Here is a 17,740-nt window from a genome sequence, read left to right as displayed (position 1 = left end):
CTAGAAAAGAGAATCTCAGGAACTGATAATGATCTGGATGAATCGGAATATGCAGATATGCATCCTGTAAATCTATTGTGGACATATAATTCCCTTGCTGAACAAAAGGCAATATAGTCCTTACAGTTACCATCTTGAACGTTGGTATCCTTACATAACGATTCAATAATTTTAGATCCAGAACTGGTCTGAAGGAATTCTCCTTCTTTGGTACAATGAAGAGATTTGAATAAAACCCCATCCCCTGTTCCGGAACTGGAACTGGCATAATTACTCCAGCCAACTCTAGATCTGAAACACAATTCAGAAATGCTTGAGCTTTCACTGGATTTACTGGGACATGGGAAAGAAAAAATCTCTTTGCAGGAGGTCTCATCTTGAAACCAATTCTGTACCCTTCTGAAACAATGTTCTGAATCCAAAGATTGTGAACAGAACTGATCCAAATTTCTTTGAAAAAACGTAACCTGCCCCCTACCAGCTGAACTGGAATGAGGGCCGTACCTTCATGTGAACTTAGAAGCAGGCTTTGCCTTTCTAGCAGGCTTGGATTTATTCCAGACTGGGGATGGTTTCCAAACTGAAACTGCTCCTGAGGACGAAGGATCAGGCTTTTGTTCTTTGTTGAAACGAAAGGAACGAAAACGATTATTAGCCCTGTTTTTACCTTTAGACTTTTTATCCTGTGGTAAAAAAGTTCCTTTCCCACCAGTAACAGTTGAAATAATAGAATCCAACTGAGAACCAAATAATTTGTTTCCCTGGAAAGAAATGGAAAGTAGAGTTGATTTAGAAGCCATATCAGCATTCCAAGTCTTAAGCCATAAAGCTCTTCTGGCTAAGATAGCCAGAGACATAAATCTAACATCAACTCTAATAATATCAAAAATGGCATCACAGATGAAATTATTAGCATGCTGGAGAAGAATAATAATATCATGAGAATCACGATTTGTTACTTGTTGCGCTAGAGTTTCCAACCAAAAAGTTGAAGCTGCAGCAACATCAGCCAATGATATAGCAGGTCTAAGAAGATTACCTGAACATAGATAAGCTTTTCTTAGAAAAGATTCAATTTTTCTATCTAAAGGATCCTTAAACGAGGTACCATCTGATGTAGGAATGGTAGTACGTTTAGCAAGGGTAGAAATAGCCCCATCAACTTTAGGGATTTTGTCCCAAAATTCTAATCTGTCAGGCGGAACAGGATATAATTGCTTAAAACGTTTAGAAGGAGTAAATGAATTACCCAATCTATCCCATTCCTTAGCAATTACTGCAGAAATAGCATTAGGAACAGGAAAGACTTCTGGAATAACCGCAGGAGCTTTAAAAACCTTATCCAAACGAATAGAATTAGTATCAAGAGGACTAGAATCCTCTATTTCTAAAGCAATTAGTACTTCTTTAAGTAAAGAGCGAATAAATTCCATCTTAAATAGATATGAAGATTTATCAGCATCAATCTCTGATACAGAATCCTCTGAACCAGAAGAGTCCAAAGAATCAGAATGATGGTGTTCATTTAAAAATTCATCTGTAGAGAGAGAAGATTTAAAAGACTTTTTACGTTTACTAGAAGGAGAAATAACAGACAAAGCCTTCTTTATGGATTCAGAAACAAAATCTCTTATGTTATCAGGAACATTCTGCACCTTAGATGTTGAGGGAACTGCAACAGGCAATGGTACATCACTAAAGGAAATATTATCTGCATTAACAAGTTTGTCATGACATTTAATACAAACAACAGCTGGAGGAATAGCTACCAAAAGTTTACAGCAGATACACTTAGCTTTGGTAGATCCAGCAGGCAGAGGTTTTCCTGTAGTATCTTCTGGCTCAGATGCAACGTGAGACATCTTGCAATATGTAAGAGAAAAAACAACATATAAAGCAAAATAGATCAAATTCCTTATAAGACAGTTTCAGGAATGGGAAAAAAATGCCAAACATCAAGCTTCTAGCAACCAGAAGCAAATGAAAAATGAGACTGAAATAATGTGGAGAAAAAAGCGACGCCCATATTTTTTGGCGCCAAATAAGACGCCCACATTATTTGGCGCCTAAATGCTTTTGGCGCCAAAAATGACGCCACATCCGGAACGCCGACATTTTTGGCGCAAAATAACGTCAAAAAAATGACGCAACTTCCGGCGACACGTATGACGCCGGAAACGGAAATGAATTTTTGCGCCAAAAAAGTCCGCGCCAAGAATGACGCAATAAAATGAAGCATTTTCAGCCCCCGCGAGCCTAACAGCCCACAGGGAAAAAAGTCAAATTTTTGAGGTAAGAAAAATATGATAATTAAAGCATAATCCCAAATATGAAACTGACTGTCTGGAAATAAGGAAAGTTGAACATTCTGAGTCAAGGCAAATAAATGTTTGAATACATATATTTAGAACTTTATAAATAAAGTGCCCAACCATAGCTTAGAGTGTCACAGAAAAACAGAATTTATGTTTACCTGATAAATTTCTTTCTCCAACGGTGTGTCCGGTCCACGGCGTCATCCTTACTTGTGGGATATTCTCTTCCCCAACAGGAAATGGCAAAGAGCCCAGCAAAGCTGGTCACATGATCCCTCCTAGGCTCCGCCTACCCCAGTCATTCGACCGACGTTAAGGAGGAATATTTGCATAGGAGAAACCATATGGTACCGTGGTGACTGTAGTTAAAGAAAATAAATTATCAGACCTGATTAAAAAACCAGGGCGGGCCGTGGACCGGACACACCGTTGGATAAAGAAATTTATCAGGTAAACATAAATTCTGTTTTCTCCAACATTGGTGTGTCCGGTCCACGGCGTCATCCTTACTTGTGGGAACCAATACCAAAGCTTTAGGACACGGATGAAGGGAGGGAGCAAATCAGGTCACCTAAATGGAAGGCACCACGGCTTGCAAAACCTTTCTCCCAAAAATAGCCTCAGAAGAAGCAAAAGTATCAAACTTGTAAAATTTGGTAAAAGTGTGCAGTGAAGACCAAGTCGCTGCCCTACATATCTGATCAACAGAAGCCTCGTTCTTGAAGGCCCATGTGGAAGCCACAGCCCTAGTGGAATGAGCTGTGATTCTTTCGGGAGGCTGCCGTCCGGCAGTCTCGTAAGCCAATCTGATGATGCTTTTAATCCAAAAAGAGAGAGAGGTAGAAGTTGCTTTTTGACCTCTCCTTTTACCTGAATAAACAACAAACAAGGAAGATGTTTGTCTAAAATCCTTTGTAGCATCTAAATAGAATTTTAGAGCGCGAACAACATCCAAATTGTGCAACAAACGTTCCTTCTTTGAAACTGGTTTCGGACACAGAGAAGGTACGATAATCTCCTGGTTAATGTTTTTGTTAGAAACAACTTTTGGAAGAAAACCAGGTTTAGTACGTAAAACCACCTTATCTGCATGGAACACCAGATAAGGAGGAGAACACTGCAGAGCAGATAATTCTGAAACTCTTCTAGCAGAAGAAATTGCAACTAAAAACAAAACTTTCCAAGATAATAACTTAATATCAACGGAATGTAAGGGTTCAAACGGAACCCCCTGAAGAACTGAAAGAACTAAATTGAGACTCCAAGGAGGAGTCAAAGGTTTGTAAACAGGCTTGATTCTAACCAGAGCCTGAACAAAGGCTTGAACATCTGGCACAGCTGCCAGCTTTTTGTGAAGTAACACCGACAAGGCAGAAATCTGTCCCTTCAGGGAACTTGCAGATAATCCTTTTTCCAATCCTTCTTGAAGGAAGGATAGAATCCTAGGAATCTTAACCTTGTCCCAAGGGAATCCTTTAGATTCACACCAACAGATATATTTTTTCCAAATTTTGTGGTAAATCTTTCTAGTTACAGGCTTTCTGGCCTGAACAAGAGTATCGATAACAGAATCTGAGAATCCTCGCTTCGATAAAATCAAGCGTTCAATCTCCAAGCAGTCAGCTGGAGTGAAACCAGATTCGGATGTTCGAACGGACCCTGAACAAGAAGGTCTCGTCTCAAAGGTAGCTTCCAAGGTGGAGCCGATGACATATTCACCAGATCTGCATACCAAGTCCTGCGTGGCCACGCAGGAGCTATCAAGATCACCGACGCCCTCTCCTGATTGATCCTGGCTACCAGCCTGGGGATGAGAGGAAATGGCGGGAACACATAAGCTAGTTTGAAGGTCCAAGGTGCTACTAGTGCATCCACTAGAGCCGCCTTGGGATCCCTGGATCTGGCCCCGTAGCAAGGAACTTTGAAGTTCTGACGAGAGGCCATCAGATCCATGTCTGGAATGCCCCACAGGTGAGTGACTTGGGCAAAGATTTCCGGATGGAGTTCCCACTCCCCCGGATGCAATGTCTGACGACTCAGAAAATCCGCTTCCCAATTTTCCACTCCTGGGATGTGGATAGCAGACAGGTGGCAGGAGTGAGACTCCGCCCATAGAATGATTTTGGTCACTTCTTCCATCGCTAGGGAACTCCTTGTTCCCCCCTGATGGTTGATGTACGCAACAGTTGTCATGTTGTCTGATTGAAACCGTATGAACTTGGTCCTCGCTAGCTGAGGCCAAGCCTTGAGAGCATTGAATATCGCTCTCAGTTCCAGAATATTTATCGGTAGAAGAGATTCTTCCCGAGACCAAAGACCCTGAGCTTTCAGGGATCCCCAGACCGCGCCCCAGCCCATCAGACTGGCGTCGGTCGTGACAATGACCCACTCTGGTCTGCGGAATGTCATCCCTTGTGACAGGTTGTCCAGGGACAGCCACCAACGGAGTGAGTCTCTGGTCCTCTGATTTACTTGTATCTTCGGAGACAAGTCTGTATAGTCCCCATTCCACTGACTGAGCATGCACAGTTGTAATGGTCTTAGATGAATGCGCGCAAAAGGAACTATGTCCATTGCCGCTACCATCAACCCGATCACTTCCATGCACTGAGCTATGGAAGGAAGAGGAACGGAATGAAGTATCCGACAAGAGTCTAGAAGTTTTGTTTTTCTGACCTCTGTCAGAAAAATCCTCATTTCTAAGGAGTCTATAATTGTTCCCAAGAAGGGAACCCTTGTTGACGGGGATAGAGAACTCTTTTCCACGTTCACTTTCCATCCGTGAGATCTGAGAAAGGCCAGGACGATGTCCGTGTGAGCCTTTGCTTGAGGAAGGGACGACGCTTGAATCAGAATGTCGTCCAAGTAAGGTACTACCGCAACGCCCCTTGGTCGTAGCACAGCTAGAAGGGACCCTAGTACCTTTGTGAAAATCCTTGGAGCAGTGGCTAATCCGAAAGGAAGCGCCACGAACTGGTAATGTTTGTCCAGGAATGCGAACCTTAGGAACCGATGATGTTCCTTGTGGATAGGAATATGTAGATACGCATCCTTTAAATCCACCGTGGTCATGAATTGACCTTCCTGGATGGAAGGAAGAATAGTTCGAATGGTTTCCATCTTGAACGATGGAACCTTGAGAAACTTGTTTAAGATCTTGAGATCTAAGATTGGTCTGAACGTTCCCTCTTTTTTGGGAACTATGAACAGATTGGAGTAGAACCCCATCCCTTGTTCTCTTAATGGAACTGGATGAATCACTCCCATTTTTAACAGGTCTTCTACACAATGTAAGAACGCCTGTCTTTTTATGTGGTCTGAAGACAACTGAGACCTGTGGAACCTCCCCCTTGGGGGAAGTCCCTTGAATTCCAGAAGATAACCTTGGGAGACTATTTCTAGCGCCCAAGGATCCAGAACATCTCTTGCCCAAGCCTGAGCGAAGAGAGAGAGTCTGCCCCCCACCAGATCCGGTCCCGGATCGGGGGCCAACATTTCATGCTGTCTTGGTAGCAGTGGCAGGTTTCTTGGCCTGCTTTCCCTTGTTCCAGCCTTGCATTGGTCTCCAAGCTGGCTTGGCTTGAGAAGTATTACCCTCTTGCTTAGAGGACGTAGCACTTTGGGCTGGTCCGTTTTTACGAAAGGGACGAAAATTAGGTCAATTTTTTGCCTTGAAAGGCCGATCCTGAGGAAGGGCGTGGCCCTTACCCCCAGTGATATCAGAGATAATCTCTTTCAAGTCAGGGCCAAACAGCGTTTTCCCCTTGAAAGGAATGTTTAGTAGCTTGTTCTTGGAAGACGCATCAGCCGACCAAGATTTCAACCAAAGCGCTCTGCGCGCCACAATAGCAAACCCAGAATTCTTAGCCGCTAACCTAGCCAATTGCAAAGTGGCGTCTAGGGTGAAAGAATTAGCCAATTTGAGAGCATTGATTCTGTCCATAATCTCCTCATAAGGAGGAGAATCACTATCGAGCGTCTTTATCAGCTCATCGAACCAGAAACATGCGGCTGTAGCGACAGGGACAATGCATGAAATTGGTTGTAGAAGGTAACCCTGCTGAACAAACATCTTTTTAAGCAAACCTTCTAATTTTTTATCCATAGGATCTTTGAAAGCACAACTATCCTCTATGGGTATAGTGGTGCGTTTGTTTAAAGTGGAAACCGCTCCCTCGACCTTGGGGACTGTCTGCCATAAGTCCTTTCTGGGGTCGACCATAGGAAACAATTTTTTAAATATGGGGGGAGGGACGAAAGGAATACCGGGCCTTTCCCATTCTTTATTAACAATGTCCGCCACCCGCTTGGGTATAGGAAAAGCTTCTGGGAGCCCCGGCACCTCTAGGAACTTGTCCATTTTACATAGTTTCTCTGGGATGACCAACTTTTCACAATCATCCAGAGTGGATAATACCTCCTTAAGCAGAATGCGGAGATGTTCCAACTTAAATTTAAATGCAATCACATCAGGTTCAGCCTGTTGAGAAAACAGAATTTATGTTTACCTGATAAATTGCTTTCTCCAACGGTGTGTCCGGTCCACGGCGTCATCCTTACTTGTGGGATATTCTCTTCCCCAACAGGAAATGGCAAAGAGCCCAGCAAAGCTGGTCACATGATCCCTCCTAGGCTCCGCCTACCCCAGTCATTCGACCGACGTTAAGGAGGAATATTTGCATAGGAGAAACCATATGTTACCGTGGTGACTGTAGTTAAAGAAAATAAATTATCAGACCTGATTAAAAAAACCAGGGCGGGCCGTGGACCGGACACACCGTTGGAGAAAGCAATTTATCAGGTAAACATAAATTCTGTTTTCTCCAACATAGGTGTGTCCGGTCCACGGCGTCATCCTTACTTGTGGGAACCAATACCAAAGCTTTAGGACACGGATGAAGGGAGGGAGCAAATCAGGTCACCTAAATGGAAGGCACCACGGCTTGCAAAACCTTTCTCCCAAAAATAGCCTCAGAAGAAGCAAAAGTATCAAATTTGTAAAATTTAGAAAAAGTGTGCAGTGAAGACCAAGTCGCTGCCTTACATATCTGATCAACAGAAGCCTCGTTCTTGAAGGCCCATGTGGAAGCCACAGCCCTAGTGGAGTGAGCTGTGATTCTTTCAGGAGGCTGCCGTCCGGCAGTCTCATAAGCCAATCGGATAATGCTTTTAATCCAGAAGGAGAGAGAGGTAGAAGTTGCTTTTTGACCTCTCCGTTTACCAGAATAAACAACAAACAAAGACAAAGTTTGTCTGAAATCCTTAGTAGCTGCTAAGTAAACTTTGAGAGCACGAACTACATCCAAGTTGTGCAACAAACGTTCCTTCTTTGAAACTGGATTAGGACACAAAGAAGGCACAACTATCTCCTGGTTAATGTTTTTGTTAGAAACAACTTTTGGAAGAAAACCAGGTTTAGTACGCAAAACCACCTTATCTGCATGGAACACCAGATAAGGAGAAGAACACTGCAGAGCAGATAATTCTGAAACTCTTCTAGCAGAAGAAATTGCAACCAAAAACAAAACTTTCCAAGATAATAACTTAATATCAACGGAATGTAAGGGTTCAAACGGAACCCCCTGAAGAACTGAAAGAACTAGGTTGAGACTCCCAGGAGGAGTCAAAATTTTGTAAACAGGCTTGATTCTAACCAGAGCCTGAACAAAGGCTAGAACATCCGGCACAGCTGCCAGCTTTTTTGTGAAGTAACACAGACAAGGCAGAAATCTGTCCCATCAAGGAACTTGCAGATAATCCTTTTTTCAATCCTTCTCGAAGGAAGGATAGACTCTTAGGAATCTTAACCTTGTCCCAAGGGAATCCTGCAGATTCACACCAACAGATATACCAAATTATGTGGTAATTTTTCTGGTTACAGGCTTTCAGGCCTGAACAAGAGTATTAATAACAGAATCTGAGAACCCTCGCTTTGATAAGATCAAGCGTTCAATCTCCAAGCAGTCAGCTGGAGTGGGTCGAACGGACCTAGAACAAGAAGGTCTGTCAAAGGTAGCTTCCATGGTGGAGCCGATGACATATTCACCAGATCTGCATACCAAGTCCTGCGTGGCCACGCAGGAGCTATCAAAATCACCGACGCCCTCTCCTGATTGATCCTGGCTACCAGCCTGGGGATGAGAGGAAACGGCGGGAACACATAAGCTAGTTTGAAGGTCCAAGGTGCTACTAGTGCATCCACTAGAGCCGCCTTGGGATCCCTGGATCTGTACCCGTAGTAAGGAACTCTGAAGTTCTGACGAGAGGCCATCAGATCCATGTCTGGAATGCCCCACGGTTGAGTGACTTGGGCAAAGATTTCCGGATGGAGTTCCCACTCCCCCGGATGCAATGTCTGACGACTCAGAAAATCCGCTTCCCAATTTTCCACTCCTGGGATGTGGATAGCAGACAGGTGGCAGGAGTGAGACTCCGCCCATAGAATGATTTTGGTCACTTCTTCCATCGCTAGGGAACTCCTTGTTCCCCCCTGATGGTTGATGTATGAACTTGGCCCTCGCTAGCTGAGGCCAAGCTTTGAGAGCATTGAATATCGCTCTCAGTTCCAGAATATTTATCGGTAGAAGAGATTCTACCCGAGACCAAAGACCCTGAGCTTTCAGGGATCCCCAGACCGCGCCCCAGCCCATCAGACTGGCGTCGGTCGTGACAATGACCCACTCTGGTCTGCGGAAGGTCATCCCTAGTGACAGGTTGTCCAGGGACAGCCACCAACGGAATGAGTCTCTGGTCCTCTGATTTACTTGTATCTTCGGAGACAAGTCTGAATAGTCCCCATTCCACTGACTGAGCATGAACAGTTGTAATGGTCTTAGATGAATGCGCACAAAAGGAACTATGTCCATTGCCGCTACCATCAAACCTATCACTTCCATGCACTGCGCTATGGAAGGAAGAGGAACGGAATGAAGTATCCGACAAGAGTCTAGAAGTTTTGTTTTACTGGCTTCTGTCAGAAAAATCCTCATTTCTAAGGAGTCTATTATAGTTCCCAAGAAGGGAACCCTCGTTGACGGAGATAGAGAACTCTTTTCCACGTTCACTTTCCATCCGTGAGATCTGAGAAAGGCCAGGACAATGTCCGTGTGAGCCTTTACTTGAGGAAGGGACGACGCTCGAATCAGAATGTCGTCCAAGTAAGGTACTACAGCAATGCCCCTTGGTCTTAGCACCGCCAGAAGGGACCCTAGTACCTATGAGAAAATCCTAGGAGCAGTGGCTAATCCGAAAGAAAATGCCACGAACTGGAAATGCTTGTCCAGGAATGCAAACCTTAGGAACCGATGATGTTCCTTGTGGATAGGAATATGTAGATACGCATCCTTGAAATCCACCTTGGTCATGAATTGACCTTCCTGGATGGAAGGAAGAAGTTTTCGAATGGTTTCCATCTTGAACGATGGAACCTTGAGAAACTTGTTCAAGATCTTGAGATCTAAGATTGGTCTGAACGTTCCCTCTTTTTTGGGAACTATGAACAGATTGGAGTAGAACCCCATCCCTTGTTCTCCTAATGGAACAGGATGAATCACTCCCATTTTTAGCAGGTCTTCTACCCAATGTAAGAATGCCTGTCTTCTTATGTGGTCTGAAGACAACTGAGACCTGTGGAACCTCCCCCTTGGAGGAAGCCCCTTGAACTCCAGAGAATAACCTTGGGAGACTATTTCTAGCGCCCAAGGATCCAGAACATCTCTTTCCCAAGCCTGAGCGAAGAGAGAGAGTCTGCCCCCCACCAGATCCGGTCCCGGATCGGGGGCCCGCATTTCATGCTGTCTTGGTAGCAGTGGCAGGTTTCCTGGCCTGCTTTCCTTTGCTCCAGCCTTGCATAGGTCTCCAGGCTGGATTGGCTTGAGAAGTATTACCTTCCTGCTTAGAGGACGTAGCCCTTGGGGCTGATCCGTTTCTGCGAAAGGGACGAAACTTAGGTTTATTTTTGGTCTTGAAAAGACCTATCCTGAGGAAGGGCGTGGCCCTTGCCCCCAGTGATATCAGAGATAATCTCTTTCAAGTCAGGGCCAAAGAGTGTTTTCCCCTTGAAAGGAATGTCAAGCAATTTGTTCTTGGAAGACGCATCCGCTGCCCAAGATTTTAACCAAGCGCTCTGCGCCACAATAGCAAACCCAGAATTTTTTCGCCGCTAACCTAGCCAATTGCAAGGTGGCGTCTAGGGTGAAAGAATTAGCCAATTTAAGAGCACGAATTCTGTCCATAATCTCCTCATAAGAAGAAGAATTACTAATAATCGCCTTTCCTAGCTCATCAAACTAGAAACACGCGGCTGCAGTGACAGGGACAATGCATGCAATTGGTTGTAGAAGGGAACCTTGCTGAACAAACATCTTTAGCAGACCTTCTAATTTTTTATCCATAGGATCTTGGAAAGCACAACTATCTTCTATGGGTATAGTGGCGCGCTTGTGTAGAGTAGAAACCGCCCCCTCGACCTTGGGGACTGTCTGCCATCAGTCCTTTCTGGGGTCGACTATAGGAAAACAATTTTATAAATATGGGGGGAGGTACTAAAGGTATACCGGGCCTGTCCCATTCTTTACTAACAATGTACGCCACCCGCTTGGATATAGGAAAAGCTTCGGGGGGCCCCGGGGCCACTAAGAACTTTTCCATTTTACATAGTGGTTCTGGAATGACCAGATAATCACAATCATCCAAATTGGATAACACCTCCTTAAGCAGAGCGCGGAGATGTTCCAACTTAAATTTAAAAGTAATCACATCAGGTTCAGCTTGTTGAGAAATGTTTCCTGAATCTGAAATTTCTCCCTCAGACAAAACCTCCCTGGCCCCCTCAGATTGGTGTAGGGGCCCTTCAGAAACCATATCATCAGCGTTCTCATGCTCTACAGAATTTTCTAAAACAGAGCAGTCGCGCTTTCGCTGATAAGTGGGCATATTGGCTAAAATGTTTTTGATAGAATTATCCATTACAGCCGTTAAATGTTGCATAGTAAGGAGTATTGGCGCACTAGATGTACTAGGGGCCTCCTGTATGGGCAAGACTGGTGTAGACGAAGGAGGGGATGATGCAGTACCATGCTTACTCCCCTCACTTGAGGAATCATCTTGGGCATCATTTTTACTAAAAAAATTTTTATGACATAAAATACATATAGTTAAATGAGAAGGAACCTTGGTTTCCCCACAGTCAGAACACAATCTATCTGGTAGTTCAGACATGTTAAACAGGCATAAACTTGATAACAAAGCACAAAAAACGTTTTAAAATAAAACCGTTACTGTCACTTTAAATTTTAAACTAAACACACTTTATTATTGCAATTGCGAAAAAGTATGAAGGAATTGTTCAAAATTCACCAAAATTTCACCACATTGTCTTAAAGCCTTAAAAGTATTGCACACCAAATTTGGAAGCTTTAACCCTTAAAATAACGGAACCGGAGCCGTTTTTATATTTAACCCCTTTACAGTCCCTGGAATCTGCTTTGCTGAGACCCAACCAAGCCCAAAGGGGAATACGATACCAAATGATGCCTTCAGAAAGACTTTTCTATGTATCAGAGCTCCACACACATGCAGCTGCATGCCATGCTGTCCTCAAAAACAAGTGCGCCATACCGGCGCGAAAATGAGGCTCTGACTATGATTAGGGAAAGTCCCTAAAGAATAAGGTGTCTAAAACAGTGCCTGCCGATATAATCATATCAAAATACCCAGAATAAATGATTCCTCAAGGCTAAATAAGTGTTAATAATGAATCGATTTAGCCCAGAAAAAGTCTACAGTCTTAATAAGCCCTTGTGAAGCCCTTATTTACTATCTTAATAAACATGGCTTACCGGATCCCATAGGGAAAATGACAGCTTCCAGCATTACATCGTCTTGTTAGAATGTGTCATACCTCAAGCAGTAAGAGACTGCACACTGTTCCCCCAACTGAAGTTAATTGCTCTCAACAGTCCTGTGTGGAACAGCCATGGATTTTAGTTACGGTGCTAAAATCATTTTCCTCATACAAACAGAAATCTTCATCTCTTTTCTGTTTCTGAGTAAATAGTACATACCAGCACTATTTTAAAATAACAAACTCTTGATTGAATAATAAAAACTACAGTTAAACACTAAAAAACTCTAAGCCATCTCCGTGGAGATGTTGCCTGTACAACGGCAAAGAGAATGACTGGGGTAGGCGGAGCCTAGGAGGGATCATGTGACCAGCTTTGCTGGGCTCTTTGCCATTTCCTGTTGGGGAAGAGAATATCCCACAAGTAAGGATGACGCCGTGGACCGGACACACCTATGTTGGAGAAATGTTCCCTGAATCAGTAATTTCTCCCTCAGACAAAACCTCCCTGGCCCCATCAGACTGGGTTAGGGGCCCTTCAGAGATATTAATATCAGCGTCGTCATGCTCTTCAGTATCTAAAACAGAGCAGCCACGCTTACGCTGACAAGGGTTCATTTTGGCTAAAATGTTTTTGACAGAATTATCCATTACAGCCGTTAATTGTTGCATAGTAAGGAGTATTGGCGCGCTAGATGTACTAGGGGCCTCCTGAGTGGGCAAGACTCGTGTAGACGAAGGAGGGAATGATGCAGTACCATGCTTACTCCCCTCACTTGAGGAATCATCTTGGGCATCATTGTCATTATCACATAAATCACATTTATTTAAATGAATAGGAATTCTGGCTTCCCCACATTCAGAACACAGTCTATCTGGTAGTTCAGACATGTTAAACAGGCATAAACTTGATAACAAAGTACAAAAACGTTTTAAAATAAAACCGTTACTGTCACTTTAAATTTTAAACTGAACACACTTTATTACTGCAATTGCGAAAAAACATGAAGGAATTGTTCAAAATTCACCAGATTTTCACCACAGTGTCTTAAAGCCTTAAAAGTATTGCACACCAAATTTGGAAGCTTTAACCCTTAAAATAACGGAACCGGAGCCGTTTTAAACTTTAACCCCTTTACAGTCCCTGGTATCTGCTTTGCTGAGACCCAACCAAGCCCAAAGGGGAATACGATACCAAATGACGCCTTCAGAAAGTCTTTTCTAAGTATCAGAGCTCCTCTCACATGCGACTGCATGCCATGCCTCTCAAAAACAAGTGCGCCACACCGGCGCGAAAATGAGGCTCTGCTTAAGCTTTGGGAAAGCCCCTAAGGAATAAGGTGTCTAATACAGTGCCTGCCGATATTATTATATCAAAATACCCAGATAAAATGATTCCTCAAGGCTAAATATGTGTTAATAATGAATCGATTTAGCCCAGAAACAGTCTACAGTCTTAATAAGCCCTTGTGAAGCCCTTATTTATGATCGTAATAAACATGGCTTACCGGATCCCATAGGGAAAATGACAGCTTCCAGCATTACATCGTCTTGTTAGAATGTGTCATACCTCAAGCAGCAAGAGACTGCACACTGTTCCCCCAACTGAAGTTAATTGCTCTCAACAGTCCTGTGTGGAACAGCCATGGATTTTAGTTACGGTTGCTAAAATCATTTTCCTCATACAAACAGAAATCTTCATCTCTTTTCTGTTTCTGAGTAAATAGTACATACCAGCACTATTTCAAAATAACAAACTCTTGATTGAATAATAAAAACTACAGTTAAACACTAAAAAACTCTAAGCCATCTCCGTGGAGATGTTGCCTGTACAACGGCAAAGAGAATGACTGGGGTAGGCGGAGCCTAGGAGGGATCATGTGACCAGCTTTGCTGGGCTCTTTGCCATTTCCTGTTGGGGAAGAGAATATCCCACAAGTAAGGATGACGCCGTGGACCGGACACACCTATGTTGGAGAAATAAGACTTACTTACCCCAGGACACTCATCTACATGTTTGTAGAAAGCCAAACCAGTACTGAAACGAGAATCAGTAGAGGAAATGGTAAATATAAGAGTATATCGTCGATCTGAAAAGGGAGGTAAGAGATGAATCTCTACGACCGATAACAGAGAACCTTATGAAATAGACCCCGTAGAAGGAGATCACTGCATTCAATAGGCAATACTCTCCTCACATCCCTCTGACATTCACTGCACGCTGAGAGGAAAACCGGGCTCCAACTTGCTGCGGAGCGCATATCAACGTAGAATCTAGCACAAACTTACTTCACCACCTCCCTTGGAGGCAAAGTTTGTAAAACTGATTTGTGGGTGTGGTGAGGGGTGTATTTATAGGCATTTTAAGGTTTGGGAAACTTTGCCCCTCCTGGTAGGAATGTATATCCCATACGTCACTAGCTCATGGACTCTTGTTAATTACATGAAAGAAATAATGCAGATCATTCAACAAAAGTGCAGTCATATTGACCTTTAAAGACCAAAAAAGAATTTAAAAAATATATATCAGTCAACCATGATGAGATTTAGATATGCAACCTCTATTAATATGGTTGATAAATTTACAACAAACTTATTAGCCATTTAGAAATGAAGGGCCCTGCTATATATTTGTATTAGGAACACAGAATAACATTTTATATATATATATACACACACACACACACACATACATATACACACACACACACGTACACATATAAAGGAATAGTGACTTAATTACAAAATAAAAGGTAATTATACAACTTTTTTAAAATTTTACCTGAATCCTAATAAGAAAGGTCCCATAAGACTGAAGTAATAAAAGGCATGACTATTTGCCATTTTCTATATATATATAATATAATAAATAATGCAAACCTTGTGTAATTGTTTTTTTCTTTCATCGTTGTGTAATATTTAAAATTTCAAGAAATAAAGTGAAGTCAAACATACATTATCTCCTTCGAAACAGGAAAAATACACTGCAGTAATATAATATAAAACCGAAATTTCCTTTCAACAAGAACTGCAGCAACCACAAATCACAAAACATTTGGACAAAGAAGTATGAACAGGCTGTTATAAAACAAACTTACCAATTCCATAATAAAAGTTGATTGTTGCAAAACCATCCTAATTAGACGTAAAATCCACTGCAGCATCTGACAATTCTAAATATCTCCACAGAGAGTACTGTGTAAACTTTCCACATCTAAAGAGAAGCTGGTGTTCCATAGTCGAGCTGGAAAAAAAATAAAATGTAAACCGTTAGAGTCTGTCTGCCCTAAAAGGAGAGCAGACTAAGAAAATCAATATAGTGACGTTAAAAGTCCTTTTGTCTCTTTTGCAATAGCATATAATACATTTCTATAACTTTTTTTTTTACTTTTAATTGGATGTTTCTTTCCTAAGTAAAGCTATTTAATGGTATACTTTATATTTTATGGTTACATTCTTATACTTGTTAAAACAGCAAAAGATAATTAGGTAAATGGTATTTATTTGTGTTATGTATAAGTGACAATATATTCATCTACAATAGCTCCCAATCCAAAAAGTCAGAATATGTACCAACAAATATCATATAGCACGTGGTTACTATATAGGACTATGCTCAGCTGCATTTTTTTTTTTTGGCCAGCCAGGCTACAGTTAGCATATTGCAAAAATGCTATATTTAAGTCATTCTTTTTCCAAATACAGGACTTTTTGGACTACCTCTAAGAACATCTTATGCTTGAAGGTAAATTGAAGGGACACTGAACCCAATTTTTTTCTTTTGTGATTCAGATAGAGCATGCAATTTTAAGCAACTTTCTAATTTACTCCTATTATCAATTTTTCTTCATTCTCTTGCTATCTTTATTTGAAAAAGAAGGCATCTAAGCTTTTTTTTTTTGGTTTAGGACCATGGGCAGCACTTTTTTATTGGTGGATGAATTTATCCACCAATCAGCAAGGACAACCCAGGTTGTTCACCAAAAATGGTCCGGCATCTAAACTTACATTCTTGCATTTCAAATAAAGATACCAAGAGAATAAAGAAAATTTGATAATAGGAGTAAATTAGAAAGTTGCTTAAAATGTCATGCATCTGAATCACGAAAGAAAAAATTTGGGTTCAGTGTCCCTTTAAATCATTAGCTTTGCACAAGTTAATATAACAGCTTAACAATTTTTTGATAGACACATTTTTGCAATACACTAGCTAATGGTATACAAGTCAAAGCCAGTTCTGTGAATAGTCTTGAGTCCTCATGTATGGGGTATGCAAAAGTTTGTTCCGTATGCCTTATGCACAGTTTTAACAAGGCAAACAAGTATAACCCACATTATTGTGCTTACTTTTCCTGCAATTTACTTATGCAAATTGTGCCTTTCCCACCCCATAGAGGCTATAGAGCAACCCGTAAACTTGCTGCAGTTATTACGATTGCTTAGAGCAGTACAAAAGCTAATTTACATATGACCTCCGATTGGTCACAAGAAATAAGAAGGTAAAACAAAATCAGTCCTGTCTAATGCATATCATTCAGGTTTGGAGACAAACCAGATTTTTAGGACATTGCAGTGTGAGCAGAAGCACTGGTGAATCACTTAGGGCTAGATTTATTAAAGCCCTACGGCTGCAAGTTCTCATAAGAACTTGCTCGCCGTATTTATCAAGCAGCGGTCACTAGACCGCCGCTTCCCTAACCTATTCGCCACCTCTAAGGTGGCGAAATTCAATCTCCTCGGTCTAGTCAGACCGAGGAGATTGACAGCTCCTGCCCGCGCTTGATTGGCTGTGCGCGGGCAGGGGGCGGGATTGCACGCTAGCGCAAAATTTCGCTCGTGTGCAATAGCAAATACTTGCGGGTAATTTCGCCCTGCCACAGGCGAGCTGAGGCGTACAGGGGCGTGTATATGCGCCCCTGTACGCCTCAGCTTTAATAAATCTAGCCCTTAGTATCTTCTTAGGTTTTACAACACAAAAACAACTATTATTTAAAATGCATTTAAATAATTGTAAAATACAGTGTAAAAGACTGGAAACATTTCATAATTCTATGCACTAATAATTAATGAAAGAGTTAAATTATTAGCAGATATTTAAAGCTGCTCTTTTTCTTTGCTTTAAGAGCCGGCTACGGCTAGCTAAGGCTGTGAATACTTGGCAAGAAAATAAGGCTTGTTTTAATTTTGCTGCTCAGCACGCAACAAAGATATAGGCACACAGTATACATTAAGGGACACTCAATCAAAATTAAGCTTTCATTATTCAGAGAGAGCATGCCATTTTAAACAATTTTCCAATTAACTTCCATTAACAAAATGTGCACAGTCTTTTTATATTTAAACTTTGTGAGTCACCAGCTCCTACTGAGCATGTGCAAGAATAAGTGTGTATGCATTTGTGAATGGCTGATTGCTGTCACATGGTACGTGTATGCATTTGTGATTGGCTGATGGCTGTCACATGGTACAGGGGGAGTGGAAATAGACATAACTTTTAAAATTGTCAGAAAAAAAAAAAAATCTACTACTCATTGGACGTTCAGACTAAGTGATATTACATTGTCTTGTTATCTTGCATTTG

General features: G+C 42.0%; 1 protein-coding gene across 2 annotated transcripts in view; it reads right to left on the bottom strand.

Annotated features, from left to right (window-relative positions):
- MTFR1 (mitochondrial fission regulator 1) overlaps positions 1–17,740 on the bottom strand; it is a 202,670-nt gene that overhangs the window by 127,682 nt on the left and 57,248 nt on the right. For both annotated transcript variants that reach the window (XM_053715077.1, XM_053715078.1), the window contains one exon: positions 15,258–15,403. In XM_053715077.1, coding sequence (XP_053571052.1) covers positions 15,258–15,323 — 66 coding nt within the window. In that variant the 5' untranslated portion in view covers positions 15,324–15,403. The remainder of the gene's footprint in view (positions 1–15,257; positions 15,404–17,740) is intronic.

Source organism: Bombina bombina, chromosome 5, assembly GCF_027579735.1.
Source record: "Bombina bombina isolate aBomBom1 chromosome 5, aBomBom1.pri, whole genome shotgun sequence".
Taxonomy (NCBI): domain Eukaryota; kingdom Metazoa; phylum Chordata; class Amphibia; order Anura; family Bombinatoridae; genus Bombina; species Bombina bombina.
The sequence above is the reverse complement of the archived record's forward strand: the minus strand, read 5'-3'. Positions and strand labels throughout refer to the sequence as shown.